General features: G+C 44.5%; 2 protein-coding genes across 2 annotated transcripts in view; one reads left to right on the forward strand and one right to left on the reverse strand.

Annotated features, from left to right (window-relative positions):
* Positions 1-587: 587 nt before the first annotated feature.
* CCDC92 (coiled-coil domain containing 92) lies at positions 588-3,459 on the forward strand (the record flags this gene model as incomplete). Its single annotated transcript, XM_082325350.1, has 3 exons — positions 588-729; positions 1,103-1,144; positions 2,684-3,459. The coding sequence occupies exons 1-3, from the start codon at positions 600-602 to the stop codon at positions 3,457-3,459; spliced, it is 948 nt and encodes a 315-aa protein (XP_082181476.1). The 5' UTR covers positions 588-599.
* A 2,337-nt stretch (positions 3,460-5,796) lies between these two features.
* DNAH10 (dynein axonemal heavy chain 10) overlaps positions 5,797-18,272 on the reverse strand; it is a gene marked incomplete at both ends in the record, with an annotated part of 57,459 nt that continues 44,983 nt past the window's right edge. The window contains 18 exons of the mRNA XM_082324782.1: positions 5,797-5,943; positions 6,380-6,525; positions 7,614-7,794; positions 8,056-8,223; positions 8,302-8,513; positions 8,985-9,116; positions 9,621-9,792; positions 10,525-10,620; positions 11,006-11,215; positions 12,413-12,613; positions 13,085-13,268; positions 13,508-13,662; positions 14,430-14,584; positions 15,096-15,200; positions 15,635-15,908; positions 16,612-16,841; positions 17,205-17,484; positions 18,019-18,166. Of these exons, the coding sequence (XP_082180908.1) occupies positions 5,797-5,943; positions 6,380-6,525; positions 7,614-7,794; positions 8,056-8,223; positions 8,302-8,513; positions 8,985-9,116; positions 9,621-9,792; positions 10,525-10,620; positions 11,006-11,215; positions 12,413-12,613; positions 13,085-13,268; positions 13,508-13,662; positions 14,430-14,584; positions 15,096-15,200; positions 15,635-15,908; positions 16,612-16,841; positions 17,205-17,484; positions 18,019-18,166 (3,196 nt within the window). The remainder of the gene's footprint in view (positions 5,944-6,379; positions 6,526-7,613; positions 7,795-8,055; positions 8,224-8,301; positions 8,514-8,984; positions 9,117-9,620; positions 9,793-10,524; positions 10,621-11,005; positions 11,216-12,412; positions 12,614-13,084; positions 13,269-13,507; positions 13,663-14,429; positions 14,585-15,095; positions 15,201-15,634; positions 15,909-16,611; positions 16,842-17,204; positions 17,485-18,018; positions 18,167-18,272) is intronic.

Genomic DNA, 18,272 nt, shown 5'->3' on the forward strand with positions numbered 1-18,272 from the left:
CACGGCTGAGGAAATGCGGCAGCAGCCAGAGCTTTCTGTCCCGCAGGTCCCGCTGCGCGCATCTCGGCTGAGGCGCCCCGCAGCAGCCATGGCGGTGGCGGTACCGCTGGGCCTGGCTCTGTGTGAGACTCCGAGTCGCATTTCTCTCTAGAGATGGTGCCTTTTAGCGCTTTCTGCCTTGTTCTTGTCCAGGGCCGTTACTAATTCCTGTATCCCTGGAGGTAAGTGGAAAACCCCCAGCAAGGCAGAGGGACATACTAGCCCATTTCTCAGAACTCCACTTTTATCTTGTAGCAGGATTAGTGACTTTGTCTGAAGTTAATCCTTTAAATGTGTTAACTCCAAACAAACGAGTTCCCTACCCGGCTCTGGCCTAGAGTATAATTAGGCTTTTTATGAACTTAGAGCACTTCTAATTGAAATTGTCATGAAACAGAAAAACCTTTTGTGGCATTTGCTTGATTGCATATCAATTCATTAATAGCGGAATTCCGCTATTCCTGCTGAGCCTGGCTGTAGAGTGAGGGTCTTTGTACGTGCAAGATAACTCACTGCTACAATTTTTCATCTGTTTACTGCCAGGGCCACTGCGTGTCAGGATGGCAACTTCAAACCTGGAGAACCAGCTCCAGAGTGCCCAGAAGAATCTGCTGTTTCTCCAGCGGGAACATGCCAACACACTGAAAGGCCTGCACGCTGAGATTCGACGCCTGCAGCAGCACTGCACAGGTACCTGGGAGAGGGCGCTGATGCTGATTCAGCGCTGCATCCTGTCACAGGAGTGGAGTCGCTGCTTCCTACCTCAGCCACAAAGCCCCCCACCATATTTAGGGTGATCAGCATGTGCCTCGGGGCACAACTGTGTGACCGTTAAGCAAAGAGTTTTATTTAAAAAAAAAAAAAAAAAAAGGCAATGTGTCACCTGATGGTTCCAGTTGGTTTACAGATTTGGCAATTTGCTGTGGATCTCCTGTTACTGGTTCAGCTGGAGGGAAGGGTTAGTTATATTGCTATGGAAGTATGCCACTGTAAATATGCTCACCAGGTGGGGTATGGGGCAGATGATGATGTTCTAACAAAAATAAACAACTTTTTTCCTCAGATTTAACCTATGAGCTGACTGTAAAGAGTTCAGACTTGTCAGGTAAGGAATACATAGCATTCTTCTTTTAATGTTCATGTTAAACATCCTCATCTCTTTCAATGTTTGTATTTTCTCCATTACAAGTAGGTAAGAACACTTTGCACTTGGGATGTTGCCTTTATAAATTCTAAAGGTATAAGAGTAGATTTCTGCTTTCCAGACTCGCTGTTGTTTATGAAGTAAATGTCACAAGTTCTTTACCAAGGCCGTATAGGAAATCTTTGAGGGAGCCAGGAATGGAGTGTAGAACTGCTGACTCCTCTCTTACTAGACAGGCAGTTCCCTGCATGCTGTAGGGGAACACGGGACATGAATTTTAGGGGCAAAAGAGTGAGAGACTGTTCCTAAAGCTTATCTGGTACTGTAGGTATACCACAAAGCTTTTATTTTTCTATATATTTTTTTATATACATACACACGTATATATACACTAGATTCTAGTTATTTCAGATGTATTATGTTATCAACAGGTGAAGCACAGGAATAAAACACTCCCTGGGAGTAACCTCCTGGGTCAGGGATAGCGTGGGACAGGACACATATTGCAGATAAGAGAGAACGTGGGCAAATTTAGCAAAGCAACTGAGCAGCCTTGCATGTGCTCACCGTTATTTCTTGATACGGCAGTGTTGCTCAGATGCTTCTTAGATTTTCAGAGCAGGTGATGCATCAGTGATGCTGCTGTGTTGACGCTGTGCCAAGCTCAGACATTGCCCAGTGGGGAGGGGACAACACCTGACGCTTTACAGTCGATAGCCCTGTGACGTAGGTTGCTTGTTATTGGAGAAATTCAGGCTGCTGGTCTCTGTGAAGCAGCTGGGGAGCCGTCCCGCTTAATAACCAAGGGAAGAGCGACAAAGCCGCCCCACACGCGCTGTGGCGTTCGGGCAGGGGCGCTGAGACGGGTCAGCCTGCCTGGTCCTGCTGGCGTGCCCTCACCGGTGCGAGAACCCCGGTGTTACGGGGTGACGTGTCAGGCTCTTGTGAAGAGAAGGCAGCCGGGCTCAGACACCCGCTCCCCACAGAGACTCGTGCAGCAGCAAAGCCTTGGTGCAGAGGCGCTCCTCTGCCCTACAGAGTCACGGGCTTCAGCTGCCCACGGAGGGGTGACGCTAAAGCCTGAGCGCGTCTTCCTGGAGAGCTGTGACAGCTGCTCCACCGTTCTTTCCAGCCAGCCTGGCATTTGGAGTGGGAGAAGCTCCTCTTAATAACCCGAGGATTTGCAGAATGGCTCCAATTCTGAGCAAGTTCAGCAAGCATGGCTGCTGTAATCCCCGTTCCCCAGAACGGGTGAAGCATCTCTACTTAGTATCAACACTACTAAACACTCTTAAACCATGGTGAGTGGCACTAGCTTGTCATCGTTTCCTTAAAAGCTGTCCTGCTGCTTCTGAAGATGAAGTCATTTTAAGCGTATTAGCTGAAGTTAGCCTTTGGGATTTCTGTTAGGGCTTTGGGATGGCAAAAGGAACCCTGTTGCACTGTGTTACTTAGTGGCTGTTCTTAACTTGAAACACTTCCGCTTTTCCCTTCTTCTAGGAAATGGTAGTTCAAGAAGTGATGAACTCAAAAGAAAGTGTGAAGATCTTGAAGCTCAGCTGAAAGTCAAAGAGGCTGAAAATAATGAATTACTGAAAGAACTTGAACAAAAGAATGCGATGATAATGGTGCTGGAAAACACTATTAAAGAAAGGGAGAAGAAGTATTTGGAAGAGTTAAAAATGAAAAGCCATAAGCTCAACATGTTGTCAAGTGAACTAGAGCAGAGAGCGAGCACTATTGCTTATTTAACTTCTCAGCTGCATGCTACTAAGAAGAAGCTGATGAGTTCAAGCGGGACTTCGGAGGGGACCCCTTCTGGCAGTCCCGTCTTGTCCAACTATAAGCCGTCCCCTCCCAAAGACAAACTGCCGGAGACTCCGCGGCGCAGAATGAAGAAGAGCCTGTCAACGCCGCTCAACCCCGAGTTTGAAGAGGCCTACAGAATAGGATCGGATAGCCGGAAGCTGCTGCTAAGAGAGCCTGTGGATGCCATGCCTGACCCCACTCCGTTTCTGTTGGCCAGGGAAACGGCAGAGGTACATCTTATTAAGGAGAGGCCGCTGGTTATTCCACCTATTGCTTCAGATCGTGCACCCGGCGAATCGCACAGCCCAGCCCGGGAGAAGCCGCACAAGGCGCACATCGGGGTGGCGCATCGCATCCACCACGCCGCGCCCTCCCAGCCTCAGCCCGAGGTCGAAACGCTGGCAGTGGATCAGGTCCATGGAAGCAAAGTGGTCAGAAAGCACTCAGGGACAGACAGAACTGTTTGAGTAAAATCACTGAAATGCTCTACTCTGTTGCTGTTTATGCACTGTGATCCTGTAGGATAAATAGCACCTGCAGTAAAGTTTCTTTTGATGCCCCATGCATGCCAAACTTCTTCCAGATACGTCATTAATAGATTATGCTCCTCTAATGAAACCTAATACGACTGTGTTCATACGGCAAGGTATCTAACTATAACCGCTGTGGCCAAATCAGGGGTACCTGACTGCTTGCTTCTGAGCACTGCTCCATGTATTGTAACCACCCGTGTGGACAAAGGCACAGGCTGCAGGCTGCGTTATTAATCAATATTAGTGAAAACAAACTTTATCGACCTGCAGCAGTATGTATTGGCTGGTACCATTGAACTATCGGTGGCTCTTTTGTCTTCACGGTGTATGTAAGCACTTCGTACACACACACACTAACCTCCATGACAAAGCCTTTCTCACGGTAGCATTGAAAATAACGCAGATGGACGTACACGTTAGAATGAACGAAGGACATCTTTTCCTTCACGTGCACATGCCCTCAATTGCAGGTTGTGTTCATAGGTTCTCAAAACCCCGAGCGTCCCAGCAGCCATTACGTGGTTAAGCCTAAGTAAATACTTTGGTTTGTGGCTTTGTTTAAGTTAAAAAAAAAGGGGGGGGAGCACTCTTTCAAAGGCTTAATGGTCCTCTACAGAAAGAGTAAGAACACTGGGTTGGCTTTTTTTTTATTTTGTTTTGTTTTTTGGGGTTGTTTTTTTTTTTTGTTTTTTTTTGTTAAAAAACTGAATGGCTCCATTACACGGTTTACACTAGTCAGTACACTGCACTTGTAGCACCTTCCATACTGGCTCAGAGCTCCTTTTCCAGGGAGAAAATGTAACTGGCTATCCAATATGGAAAGGGTTCTTTATGCTCTAACCTGCACTTTTTTGTAAAGGGATTATTTTTTGTTTCCTGAAAAACCTTGGTCTTCTTCTGGGCATCATCAGACAGTGCTGGCTGCTGCCAGCTTAGAAACCTGAGCTGTCCCTGCAAGATGTGCGTATTTATTTTTAAATTTAACTGATGTAGCCAGTTCATACAGGAGGAGAACCTGGCATCCTTGATTTTTATCCTTGTGGATTGGGATGGACTTGCCTTGCACTTGCCCTGGTTCCCCTACGCCTTTCTAGTAAGCAACAGGTAGACCCTACAATCTGTTAGACTACTTGATTATTTTTTACTATTATTTTTTCCTAGGAAAGAAAGGCATACTGAGAGCTGTGAGAGTACGTAAGTTTGGGAAAGGAGCACAAATTTGACCATTTTTCTTAAACTCTGCTCAGCACCTCCAGCTCACCTCTGCTTCACTCTTGTCTGCAGCCTCTGAGTAGGACCAGCAAGAAACAATGGCTCCCAAATGCTGCTAAGCTTATGATGTGCCTTCAAAAACCTGGAACGCGTAATCTCTGTGAAAGCTGAGGAAGGATCCCTGCCTGCCCTCTTTCCTTCCCCTTGCCAGCTGTAGTCTGCCCCTCTTAAGCTTCTTCTGCAGCTGTGTGTTGGTGTGTGTCTCCCTCTGGAGCCTTGGATCGCTGTCAGCTTCCCCCACAAAGGCACTGGCAGGGTGACAAAAGCTGTTCTTCCTAACTGTGGTACTGCTCAATCGCCTGTGCAGCATGACAACTTACAGCAGGGTGGTTCCCAGTCAGAGAGGGTTTGAACGGCCGCTGGCCCTGGGGCCTCCTGTGCCCGACCCCGCGCACCCTCACGACTCGGTCACTCGCTGTTCTGAAGCCCAAGACAGACGCCTCCTTGCCAGTTGCGTGGTAGGATTTGGGTCACGACTGGTGGGGAGGGACAGGGAAAAGCTGTGTTCCTGGAAAACGGTTGGTTAAAGCTTGTTATTTTGTGGTTTACTCTTTTTAAGTGTATTGCATTAACCAGCAGTGGTTTGGGGGTTTTTGGTGGTTGTTGCCGTATTTTTATGGCAATCTGTTGTATGATCTACCCTGCCACTTGTTCAAGGATGATGGAAGGCACCGCTTCTAAGCACAGCAGAAGTGATGCTTTGGGCAATTAAAAACATTTCTTACAACCATACAGGCAAACCTTAGTCTTTGTGTGTGCGAGACTGACTTACTGCCTCTCTCCTGTACGTAGACCAGCGGGGAGCCTTTCTAAAAGGAAATGCAAATCATGAAAAACACTTTGCTCTTCAAATGTGTTTATTGATAGCACTAGCTTGGTTCTAGCATACTACTTAAAGTCGGGTGTGCCTAAGTGGCCACTACCCCACCCGTGGTGTCAATCTTTGCCTAGTTTAAGGGTTGGATTCTGTGGGAAAAACGGAGCGCCAGCTTCAGGGGGTCAGTCTGCGTTCAGGGTGAGACAGACGCCTTGAAGGACCCAGTGGGAAATGTGCTTTGTCGTGTAAAGGTCAGCTTCAAAAACAAGGCCGACACCCATCGCGTTCCTTCTCAGGGAGGTGGTGTACACCGGCGTCCGGAGGGTATTCTAAAGGAACGGGGAGGAAAGAAGGACAGGGAGTAGTGCTTGAAGTACTGCGGGAAACTGGAAACAAGAAGGGCCTCTAGGAGAGATGACTGTCTTCAGAAATCCACTTTTTTTGTTGCAAGTCTTAGATAACTGATGCCCAGAAAATGAAAACATCGCCTATGTCACTAACTGGTAATGGGAAATAATGAAAAGAGCAGTGGGATTAAACGAGTGTCCCATACTGCCCGAATGGAAAAGAGGCAGCAAATGTATTAACAACCCCCTCGAAAAGAAAAACGTTAATGATGGCTCACGTAAGATCTCTTAAACTGCATAGGTTATATACGAGTGGTAACAATAAAATCCTGCTGCTTGCGCTAAGAGGGGAGGGACTACGAGCTGCTGAGATGTGAACGCAGGACATTCATAAGCTGTGTCCCCGCAGGAGCCGTACCTGGAGCTTGAGCCTGTGGGCTTCAATGGGGATTATCTTCAGAATGGGCAACTCCACCACCAGGACTCCGGGCTTGCTTTTGGTGAGGCAGCTGTGCTCTGTGTCCCAGTCTGCTCCTTCCAGAAACAGCCCAGAAACAAAGCAGCCTGGATGGGCAGAGAATGCAACATCTCGTGTGAATCGAGCGACTAAAAAATCAGTTTAAAAGACAGCCGTTGTTCCTGCGAGAGCTGACCCTGGCACTTAGAGTCATGACAGAACTCCCTCCCATTCAAACTGCAGCTACGCAGAGGTGTATTTATGCGGTGCTCGTTTTTATAATACAACTGTCACCCACCATGTTTAAAAAATTTTTTTCAACTTAGAATTGCCTCAGTTGCACTACATATGATAGACATTATTAGGAATAAGTAAGTACCGATTTGCTTGCAGTTTTCTTCCCCACGGTGGGTGCCATCCTCCGATGCCTTGCCCAAGTAATGGCTGAGTTACGAGAGCTTTTTAACCCCTGCGGGACTGCTCATTAGAGCGTTCTGACAGAAGGTGAAGGGCTGGGATAGAGTCGTTCCGTACAAACACCAAGCATTTTGATGAAATGGTAGTAAATGAAGAATAGTCTAGGTAAGCCCCTGAGGTGGCTTTTATTTTTAACTGAGAGTTATATTTAGCAAAAACAATCAGATTTGTCTTTTTCCTCCTATGTTCCCAATCAGGTCTGGCACTCGGAAGCGTTGCTTAGCCGTCCCCTTTACCCAGAGTTTGTTATATTTAGTAATCAGAGCATTGCTAGTCATAGAAATTTCATAAAGATATATTTACACAATAAATCGTACATAGTTGTATTTACTTTTTGTTTAAATATGTTTCAGTATATTATTTGTCGTGTAAATAGGTCTTTATAAACCTGCTAGGACTGGTAATGTTCCAGCCATTAAGAAAAAAAGGAGAGAGCGAGCGTGCAAGGGAGAGGTGCAAGTTGAAACACACGCGTGCGGGTGGAAGAGCTGAAGAAAGAAGATGATGATGGTGTTTGCAGGGGCTCAGCAGGAAAGCAGAAACCCGAACCCAGCCACTGCCCCGCTTGAAATCGGGTGGAGTGTGAAACGCGTCACCAAGGGTATCGCCTGCGGAGGTACAACCGAAGTGAGGGACGCAGCATGGCAGGCCACTTCCCGCTCTCTCTCGCCAATTAACTGCTTTACTATTTTTGCCAAATCATCATAAAAACACCTACCCTGAGTAGACCCTTCCGTGATGTCCTCTGCAGTCCTGTACGGGGTTACCTCTGTGCAGAGGGTGGAGTGATCCAGGGGCCACTTGTTTTTCCTGCAGGTGGCTTGCACAAGAGCCGTCAGGTAGGATTCTGGGACGTGCAGGCCCGAGAGCCACATCACCTTTGGCTCACACTCGCTAACCTGCAAGCAGAGGACAAGCTGCAGCCCTGGTTCTCCCACCACAGCCGGTGCTGGGCCCAGAGGCCAACGCTCTCGCAGACGAGCCAGTGGCTGGTCTGGCTTGCGTCCACGGTCGTGCAATGATGCGGTATCGCTCTAGGTGGTGACTGGCATTAGTTCAAGTAACTTGTCTAAAGCAGTGTGTGTTCACTGACTTCTGCACCACTTTACGTAGCATATCATGCCGATTAACAAAACAAAAAGCTTTCTGGAGGCACTCACCCAGCTGGTGTACTGGTTATACCGAGCTCTGAAGAAAATAATCCAGTTTCCAAGTGTTTTGAGTGTATCGGGGGCTAGCCGCCGCCAGATTCCAGGAATCTGTCCATTAAAGAGAGCCCGAGCCACGTCATCCAGTTCGCTGCTCATTCCAACTTCCCCAGCCAAGGCCTGGAAAGAGGGTGAGCGTCTGAGTGCCAGCCTGACTGATTTCCTCCCGTGGCTGTGAGCAGCTGTGTCCTTACTTACACGCTGCAGTTCAGCCAATGACTTTGCCATTCGAATGATCAGCTTATTAAAACGTTCCAGTTCCTGCAACAGCACCACAGTCGTAGGGGATATCTCTGGTCCAAAACCTTTCCGTATCTGGTCAAGATCGAATACTTGCGGTATTTTGTTCTCTATATCCTTAGCAACATTTGCAATATATTCATCTCGACCAATTCCTGTACGAGTTTCACCTGAAAGAAAAATGATTTAGTGAGACTAAAGCTGCACAGGTTAGCCCTTCTATTATTAATTCTGTAAGACAGCTTTGAGAGCTGACTCACCTTTTGGCATCAAAGCCCCCACCCTCTGCAGCATGGACATTTGCACCAGAAGGCTTCCGCCTGCCTCAAACTGTGCCTCTGGGCACTGACCCGCTTCCACGCTGGCAGGGCCAAGCCGTTCAGCTGCTGCGCTCGCCTCCCGGTCCCCTGTTTCGCTGGCTCTGCTCCCCAAAGCCGTGACGCAATCCCGCCGTGCCCCCCGGCATCACGCACCGCCCCACGCAGGGCGCGGGCAGCGCGAGGGGCCGCGGCGTCGGTGCCGGGACCCAGGCACCCCGAGGCGGGCTGCGGCGTGGCTGGTATCGCAACCCCCGTGGCAAGGAGCTCGCCACCTCGTTATTTCTTACTGACAAAACCAATTCCAAGTCATGGCGAACGTACCTGTTTGAGGCTGCAGCTCAAGGAGATGAGACCATATATCACGAACTGCTTGCGTGTAATACCCAATCTCGGCATTTGCGTGAAGACCAAATACCTCTGGGGTGTTAGCAAGCGGCAGAGATTCTATCGCCTCTGCAATACAAAAACAGGCTTCCTAAAGATGCGATATTTTAAGCCACAGCTACCAGGCAAAAGAGAATACTGCAGAGAATTCCATGAGCGATTTTTTGTTATTGCTCTGCTTGAAAAAAAAATCAAATGCTATAGCTGGTATTGAAACATTGCAAGGATCGACTAAACGTTTTTAAGCATAAAATGCACACACACACACACACTCCCCCCCATGGAAACGTATCACTTAATAATAAAAAAATCAACATCCTGTTTACCTGGGGATTATATTTTTTTTTAAAGAAATGAGGTGCTGGCTGGTAAACTCATGTTACAAAGGGCTGCTCATACAAAGCAAGAACAGTGTCATCAGCAGATTACAACATGGCGATACATACACACGCAATGCCTGAAGTTCCGTGCAACTTCTCATATCCAGCAATGGACATACGGAGAGAATCTATACTGTAAGTAGACTTTTTTTTTTTTAATGCTAACTTACGTGGCAGGAAAAGCATTTCTTACCAACAAAGTCATCTTTTACAGTCCCTTGCGGAATTTTGTAATCAACCTTGTCGTTTTTATAAAAATGAAACACTTGGAATGTGTCAAATATGAAATCACCAAGGTACTCATCCATATAGACGGTCAGAATGCGACGATCGAAGCTATCAATTGCGCGCCCACCATACATGACCTAGAAATTAGTTACATCAATATTACAGCACTGGCTTTTGGGGCAGCAAATACAGTTAAAAAATCACCGAAAGGTCCAAAACGCTCTTTGCTTTTGCAGTGACCGCATGGTAAAACGCTGTCTCCCTTAAGGGCTACCAAGTACATCTTCTCTAGCACCCTCTCGAGGGGGAACCAGCAGGAAGCGCTTGGCGTTCGTCTGGAGACAGCTGCTCTGGGCACTCCGAATAACCAGTCTCGGGGATTTACGTGCAGCGGTACCTTCCGTAGGTACCAGCTCACGCTCCGCTGTGGTTAAGTGCTGCGAAATAACAGCTTCCTGCAGGATTTCATGTCACAGCAGCGACATTGAACTGCCCCGCTACTACACGGCACATATCTCATACAGCGCTGCAAGAGCTTTAGAAATACCTGTACAGCTCCCACATCCGTAACACTCCCCTGTACTGATAATACTGTTCAGTACCTTTCATCAGAGGATCCCAAGGGCGCTCTTACTCAAAATTAATTAAGCGCCGTAACTCCCCTGTTGTGCAGTTACACACAATGGCCCTATTTCATTGAGACAATGAGATTAAAGTGACTTGCTCAGGGCTACACAGGAGTTTCAAGACTGCCCAGGAGAGATTCGCAGCCAGCTTCACTTGATGACACAGCCCATGCAGAAAGGGAGCTTCATTTATCTGGATTCTTTTACCATCAAGTGTTCCTTAGTGACACTGTAGGCACTCACCTCACCAATAAGATACTTGAGACTGCTCCAGGGGATTTTATCATCGTTTTGTTGGAAAGCTTTTGTCAAGTATGTGTTAAGAATTTCCATGCAGACCTAATAAAGTTGTTGGAACATGTGAGATAAGAAGATTCATAAATCGGCTATACATATCCGTAGATTTTATTTAACGTAGTTCTTGTTTGAAAACTAACAATAATTTCTTTCTCAAATAATTAAAAAGTTAAGTATAAATCCTCTTAAGAAAATAAACCCACGAGAGAGGCAATGTAAACATGAAGGACTGGGAATCTGATTAATTTTTAGTGGCCAAAATTGACATTACAGAAGATAGATCGGGAGTCTACATGAGTCCACAGCAGCAGAAAAAAATGAGGCAAAATGTTAGTGTGAGAAAGGATTAAAGCTGGATAGATTATAAGTTTTCAAAAGTCATCTGAGCAACTCAAGAATATAAGAGCCGTTGTAATTATTTTCTTACCTGGAAATCAGATTCATTAAAATCATAGGGTACGTTCCAGCCAACCTTCCCAAACTTCCTTCTCTCCTGAACCACAGCATGGAAAAATGCCAAGACGTAGACTAAGGGTTTAAAGGCAGGATGTGGGCACTGCTCTAAGGCTTCTTGGGGAATTTTGAAGTAGGTGGCTCTCATATTCAGCTTCAGACCATTAGGTGGCTCTGTCACAACCTATCAAAAGAATTAGGGAAGCCATCAGTTACTGGTTTAGCCTCAGGAAAAGAAGCTGTGAATATATCACGCTCTTTAAGCAAGCTATACAATGCAAGCTTGAAAATTTTGAACAGCTTTCCAAATTCGTATCAATATAGAATTTTTTCTTAAGTAAAGACATGAAACAGACCTTTTAAGTTTATCAAGGCAAACACGCATATGTAAAGAGAAATTTGATATTATTTTAGAAATAGTCATGTTATTGGAAAGACATTAATATTTATCATACTTGAAGATCTAATTTACTGAAATATTGCCAGTACTTTACATGTTTTGGTGTGCCCTACATATCACCGCAGTAAGATGGCTTAACAGTCTTTAATATGGCTTTACTGATGATCAAACTGAGGCAGAACCAGCTTCCCGGCAGCTTTTTCAAAGTGCTATAAAATCTTTGTTCTCACTGCTCACGGCTAGACCTAGAAGTGCCTATTTGCAGTCTTTTAAAGATACATTCACGCTCACTTCTCCCCACTACAGCACTAAGGACTGCTGGAGGTGAATACTCCAGAGCTGTCACTGGTACACGGAGCAGAGCACATACTGGGTGGATCCGTCATGCCACTGCTTTCAAATCTGTGAAATAAAATGATTATGTTTACAGGACTGGTTCACCACAACAGAAGTAAAGCAGCCACAGAAAAGAACATTAGGACAGCATCATGGCTTGTGCCTTCAAAATAATCAGCTCAGCTTGCTGATAAATGCTGCAGCCTGAAGTAGCAGCTGGAAACCATTATCCTATTAGAACGTCTGCTCCACTGGCACTATTGCCAGGCTAGACAGAGACCTCAGTTCTGCACTTCAGCATCAGGACTGACAGGACTATTTCTGTCTCTCCAGATATTCCTCACTTGTGGCGGCATTTGAATCGAAAGAGCATTTGTCACATTTCCAGGTTTACTCACAAACCTCTACTCCGAAATAACTGCTTCCGAAAAAAACCTGCTGAACAGCTTTCACCCAAAGGAAAAAAGCACCACAAGATAAACAGGATGATGAAAAAAGGATTTGGCTTATAAAGACAAAAAGCTAGTAGATGCAGCCCAAGTCAACATGCTGCATTCAGGTCGTGCTCCTCCCAAAGCCAGTCTGTTTTGCTGAAGAGGAGTGGCAGGACATGCCCTCCTGACGGGTTTCCCCACTGCACAGTACCTTTAAGGACTTCTGCAGTATTCCAATCGGGAAGCCCTTGGTCGGGTCAGTAGTCAGCCAGAGGCGAAAGTCTGGGTGAGGCTTCGTAATTTTCTCCAGGGCCTTTTCCAGATTGATAAGCCACCTCACCAAAAGGTGACAGTTCTGCAACATTAGCCACTCTCCGCAAACCACCACATTCTCCAGCATCTGCAAAGCAATCTTAAGAGAGGGAAAGAACCGTCTGTGAGTAACTCTCCCTTTATCCTGTAAGCAAACTGACTCTGATGGGTGAGTGCAATGGATTTCTTCCTGCTAGCAAGCACACTCAGCCTTTTAGTTAGTTTTAGTAGACTTACCAGAATGCTCCTTGCTGAGAACAGACCTTTTCCAATACCACAAGTTGCTCTGAGATGCTTTTTTTATTTATTTCATTAATTCCTTTTGAAATTAAAAGTCACGCAGAGCACTGAAGTATTTCAAAACAGTACAGGAGTGCGCATGGCCCAGAAGAGGGTGAAGATCAGAGCCTAGGAAGTGGTGGTCTAAATGAATCTAACAGGAGTTCTCCCACTGCCCGACTTCACAGCAAATTCAGTCAGCAGCTAAGCCTTGGACAACCCTGCCTTAGTGCCCGTAACAGAAATCTAACTTGCTGCACACAGCACGTCCCTGCCCTCCCACCAAAGTTACCTTTTCTTGGCCTTGTCCCATGGCTAGGAACTTGAGCCTATCCCCTCCAAAGCCTGTCCTCTCGGCCAGTTTCATGAGGTCACTGACAGGATCAGAGCCAGGACTTAAGATAAAAACAACTGGTGAGTGAGGACTGCTCTGCTCAAAGATAGCTTCAAAGCTGATCACAGGGGGCTGCACGTACCTGGTAGGAAAAGAAGCACAATAAACTGCTAATTTACATGAGAGCAGCCATCTTGTGTAAAAGATGACTTTTACACAAACATCAAAGCTCATTGCAGACTGCACATGGAAATGATACAGAGGCAAATCACGCTCTGTTGTTTAGCCGAATTACAAAGCCATTTACATAGCTGATTGCAGCTCCAGTTCTGTGTGAAATACCTGAATGGTGTGATTCGGATTTGAAAGAGAGTGACTTACTTCTCATTCATTGTCAGAGTAACGTAGTCCATCACTGCCCTATACAGCCGGTCCACCCGGAAACACCGTAACAGCAGGAGCTTCTGAAAGTTTGTGAGATTGTTCTGGTACTGCATGGGGAATGGCACCTGTTCCAGAGCATCTGTATCATACCACTGGCAAGAAAAGATGGGAGACAATGCAAATGGATCAAACGGCTCTAACAATGACATTACTAGGAAAGCAGACAAAAGCTATTTGATTAACGAGGGGCCAAGAGATACAAGGAGAACAAAGAAGAAAGTCAATCCGCTGCAAAGGAATATTAAAAGATTAAGTGAATGTAAAAAATTCGACTTTTTCAGTGTAAAGTATTCAAGTCCAGAAACACATTTGTACTTTCATTTTATGTCAAGTAATTCTCTTACGATACAGAAAATAGCATCTCAAGCAAAAAGTATTAACAGATTGCTCACAGAAAGACTTCTTATAAAGCAAGAAGACATGGAATGAAACTAAAGGCAGAACAAAGGAAAGTCTGTGTTTGTAACTCGCCTATAGAACTCACTGCCACAAGAAGATCAAAGTACAATTTAGCAGTAGAAAAAGAACAGTGAAATGCTGACTGTTGAAATCAACAGCAAAAATTCCACTGACTTCAACAGGGCAAATAATTCATCTAAAGCATTTGACTGGAAAATAAAAAAATCTACAGTATACCAGGGAAGACTTTTTTGGTTTGTTTTTTAAATAATAAGAGCCCTAATTCTTCTGGAAATAAGCCCATCGCTAACTGAGGTCAAGAAGAAAAGCAAGGCCTTGACAGAAAAAGCCAGTGGTGACATGCCTCCTGCCGAGTGCTATGGCACATTGCATCATACTTGAACATTTAATACCAGAAGAAAAACAAGGAGAGAGAACAGGATTGCAGAAAAGCACGTACATTTTTCCATACATCTGGATTTTTTTCCACATCATCTGGAAGAGATTCAAATTTCTCAGGAAATAGTTCAGACAAGCGAATTAGGTCTTCCCAGCCTTGATCTGGAAGCCAAGCATACGGTTTCTTTCGTGCACTCTTCTCCAGGGAAATATTGCCTAGTCACATTCAGAAACCAGAGTGAATGTCCGTGTCATAAATTCTCCAATACATGACCACACATACAGTCCCACTGCACAGAGAAACCAATTGGAAATTTGGTTCTGAAAGCACTGCAAAATTAAACGGGCCTGCTGAAGAAAAGATGGCATTTTACAAGTGCTTGCAAAAGCCAGAGTTGTATCTTTGCAACCATTTCCAACATTATTTATACCTAGTCAGAAAATAACTAAAGATTATTTTCTCAGGTAACATCCTAACAATTAGCTAATGTGAGATTTGTCAGCAGCTGCAGAGAAAGATTAGCCTCTTCACTGTTTAACAAAGTGGAAGAAATAGAAATAGCAGAATCCACAATTTGTGTAAACCAACATAGTTCAGCTGTCCTCAGTGGTTTCTCTAGGTGCTAGCTCTTAGAGCAACTCATATCTAGTCAGAAATCTGTCTTTGAAAGATCTTTTAGCTATTGCTACATATAGCTATGTATTTATATAAAAATATTCACTTTACCTTTTAAAAAGAACTCAAGTTCTTCTTGTGGAACTCTGCCATCAGCTTGTTCTATCCTGACAGTCATATTAAAGGAGAATAGTAACTTGTGCTTCTCAAACAAGCCTACATTAAAAGGACAATATTTTCAAAAATCAGCTGCTAAAATGTGTGGAACTAGAGCAACCTTTAAATCCATATCCTGCATCTGGTCACCCCACAAAGATCAGGGTGATCAAAGATGGGCCTTTGGATCAGGCTTACAGAGTCAAAGCAGCATCTGTAAGCTACATCCAGGGATGTGAGAGCCATAGCTGCGATTCACCATTTGTAACTGTATTAAGAAAAGCATTTCTTTAAAAGTTATGTTGGTAATATGCATAGTTTCTTCAAACAGAAATAGCGGGGAGTAAAGTGTAAACCAGGGCCAATGCTGAGAACTGAACATTAGTGAATTCACTGTTCGGTAACTTGCCTCTCTAATGTAACCCAGCTGAAGGCATGGCTTTTATCAAGCATTTGCACAACACAGCGTCAGCCCATCACTAAAACGCACTAACCTGTGCAGCCGTAGTTATAGGTGTTGAAAGTCAATGTATCCATGATGTTTTTTAACCGCTTCAGAAGAATAGGACTGGGCATGGATTTCCGAAGAGAGAGTCCAAAAACCTCTAAGAAGGAGACCAGTGAGTACTGATACATGATGTTGACAAATGCCATTTCAGACAAAACGGAGAATAAAATGGCCCCCCTCCTGGCAGCTGGTCTGTAGCCATCTCGAAGACGATCGATATCCACCGCTGTCGTCTCAGCCAGATTCAGTTTTTCAATCACCTAGCCATACATTGATTTTATACACATTTAATTACTGCGCTGATCCATAGTATGTATATTATATCACAGTAAGCAGAGCTATTCAGTGTCTATGTTGACTATACAGGGAATCTGGGCAGGTAACCCTAAAGAAGTAGTATGAATTGTAAAAATCAAAAGTTTAATAAAATTAATCCCACCTCGTATATTTATGAAAAGTCAAGGCAAAGATTTACACAGAATCATGGAAATAGTGTGGGAAAGGCCATCTGGGGATCTTTAGTTCAACTTTCTGACCAAAGCTGGACTATGACCACCACTAGATCAGGTCAGCTGTGGCTTTGCCCAACTACAGCCTGAAAACCTCCAAGGATGGAGATTCTACAACCTCTCTGAGTAACAAATATCTTAATTTTTCATTTCAGATCTGATACAATACAAGACAAAGGTTGTTTCAGAGCTTAAAGAAATATATCAAACGCTCTTTTCTTTAGAACTGTAAACAACAGTTTGGTCCTGATAAGGACTTTCCTGAAGATACGATTTGGTTCTCTGATGCAATAAAATACTGCCCAATACTGAAAGATGCAACATACTCATGAGAAAACTCTCCATTTCCTTTCAAACTAATTCCTAGCTTCAAGGGTGAAAGATGAAGCACAATAAAAAAGGAAAGGTGATGTTCTATTAGTAGATATCCTTCCAAAAAGCCCAGAGCCGGTACCTCGGTAGCTTTGGATTTTGTCTCTTCCAAGGTTTGCACCAAGTCCAAGTTGTCCAACATGTTTCCTGTGGAAGACGTCAGTTCCCGAAGGAGAGAATCTTCCAGGTCTTTCAGCAAGTTTTTGTTGTCACTTGTCTCCTGGATGAGATGTTCTCTCTGTTCTTCCAATTCCCTTCTTTCAAAACCCGTAATGACGCTGAGCAACTGATCCTCTAGGCCCTTTAGTGTAACTACAGATACAACACATGTACACATCACACAGTCTTCTTTTAAACACAAGGAGAGCTTTTACACAACTTATTTCATCTCCATCATCTCATAAAACTACAGTGATGCAACAGAGTGACTTGGTTAATAACTCCATATCGTAATTCTACCAAAGCATCCTAACCTGGCAGATGCAAGAAGGGATATTTAGCTCAGTTTCAGATTAAAAGAGAGAAGTGAGGAGAATTTTCTATTAAATCAGATGCTAAGTATAAGGGAGACTTAATTTTTTAGAGTTTCATTGCTGTTTCAGACAAACGCCCAGGGCCTAAACTTGCACTACAGCGTAATCACTACTTTGTTAGTAAATACACACTTTTGCTTACCTGTATAATTGATAACCATAGCTTTGCCAAACACAGAGGGAGAATACTTTGGGTTTGATAATTTGGTGTTCAGGTACAATCTAAAATTACTGTCATAGTCAACCTCTTTGTCACCCAGGACAATGAATGTTCGCCCCTGTGCAACTTTGATATTCTTCTCTAAGACATTGTCTATCACAGGATCAATGTATTCGTCAACTCCATGCAACAAGAAAGGGCTTCCATGCTTTATGGCCAGTTCTAGTTGTTTAAGGAAATCTGGGTCATTAAAGGAAGCCATCTGCAAGAGAATAATGGGAAGATATGAAAAGAGAACTGATATTCAATTTGCTGAAAATTATTATTTTACAATAGTTGCCAGCACTAATGACTTTTGCTCTTTGTTGCGTTTTGTCTTTCCTCTTACAGATGATATAAACTGCACCAGTACAAAACAGTAAAGGTCTTATTTATTTTTTTTGATCAGTTGAGAATAACTTCCATTTGGAGAACTATTCTTCAAAGTTCCAACTGTGCCTCTGACTGTGTTATTGTCCTATGTGGAAACTCCATCCTGGAGCTGAGATAAAATACAAGCTACGCCAGCTTTTTGGTTATACTATTTCTGCATGTACTAAGGCTGGCCAAGATCCCAAACAAAGCATCCGTCCCAAAGAACTGAAGGTCATGTGAACAGCGATATTCACTGCCTATTTTAGAGACACAGCAGTCGACACATTTGTCTGTACATAGCTGGTTCCCCATTCAAGGTGACAGATACTTATGCAGCTTTTAAAACAACCAGTAAAGAGGTAAAAAGATCATTTATCTTTACCCTCAGGTTATTCTTTTTTTCTTTCTTCTTAATCCAATGTAATGCCTGTTGTTGTGGGTCAATACAGAGTGGGAAGCGGCTTGCGTATGTTGTCAGGATGCCATTCTGGACAGAGAGCTCATCCGGAGGCAATCCTTGGGAAACCCACCTGGGAACAGAATGGATCAAAGAGCAGGCTGGGACAAAAACTTGATGGAAGAGCAGCACATTTCATTTGTCAGTAAAATTATGCAATTCACTGAGCACACTATTAG

This window comes from Platalea leucorodia, assembly GCF_965183815.1.
Source record: "Platalea leucorodia genome assembly, chromosome: 12".
NCBI lineage: Eukaryota > Metazoa > Chordata > Aves > Pelecaniformes > Threskiornithidae > Platalea > Platalea leucorodia.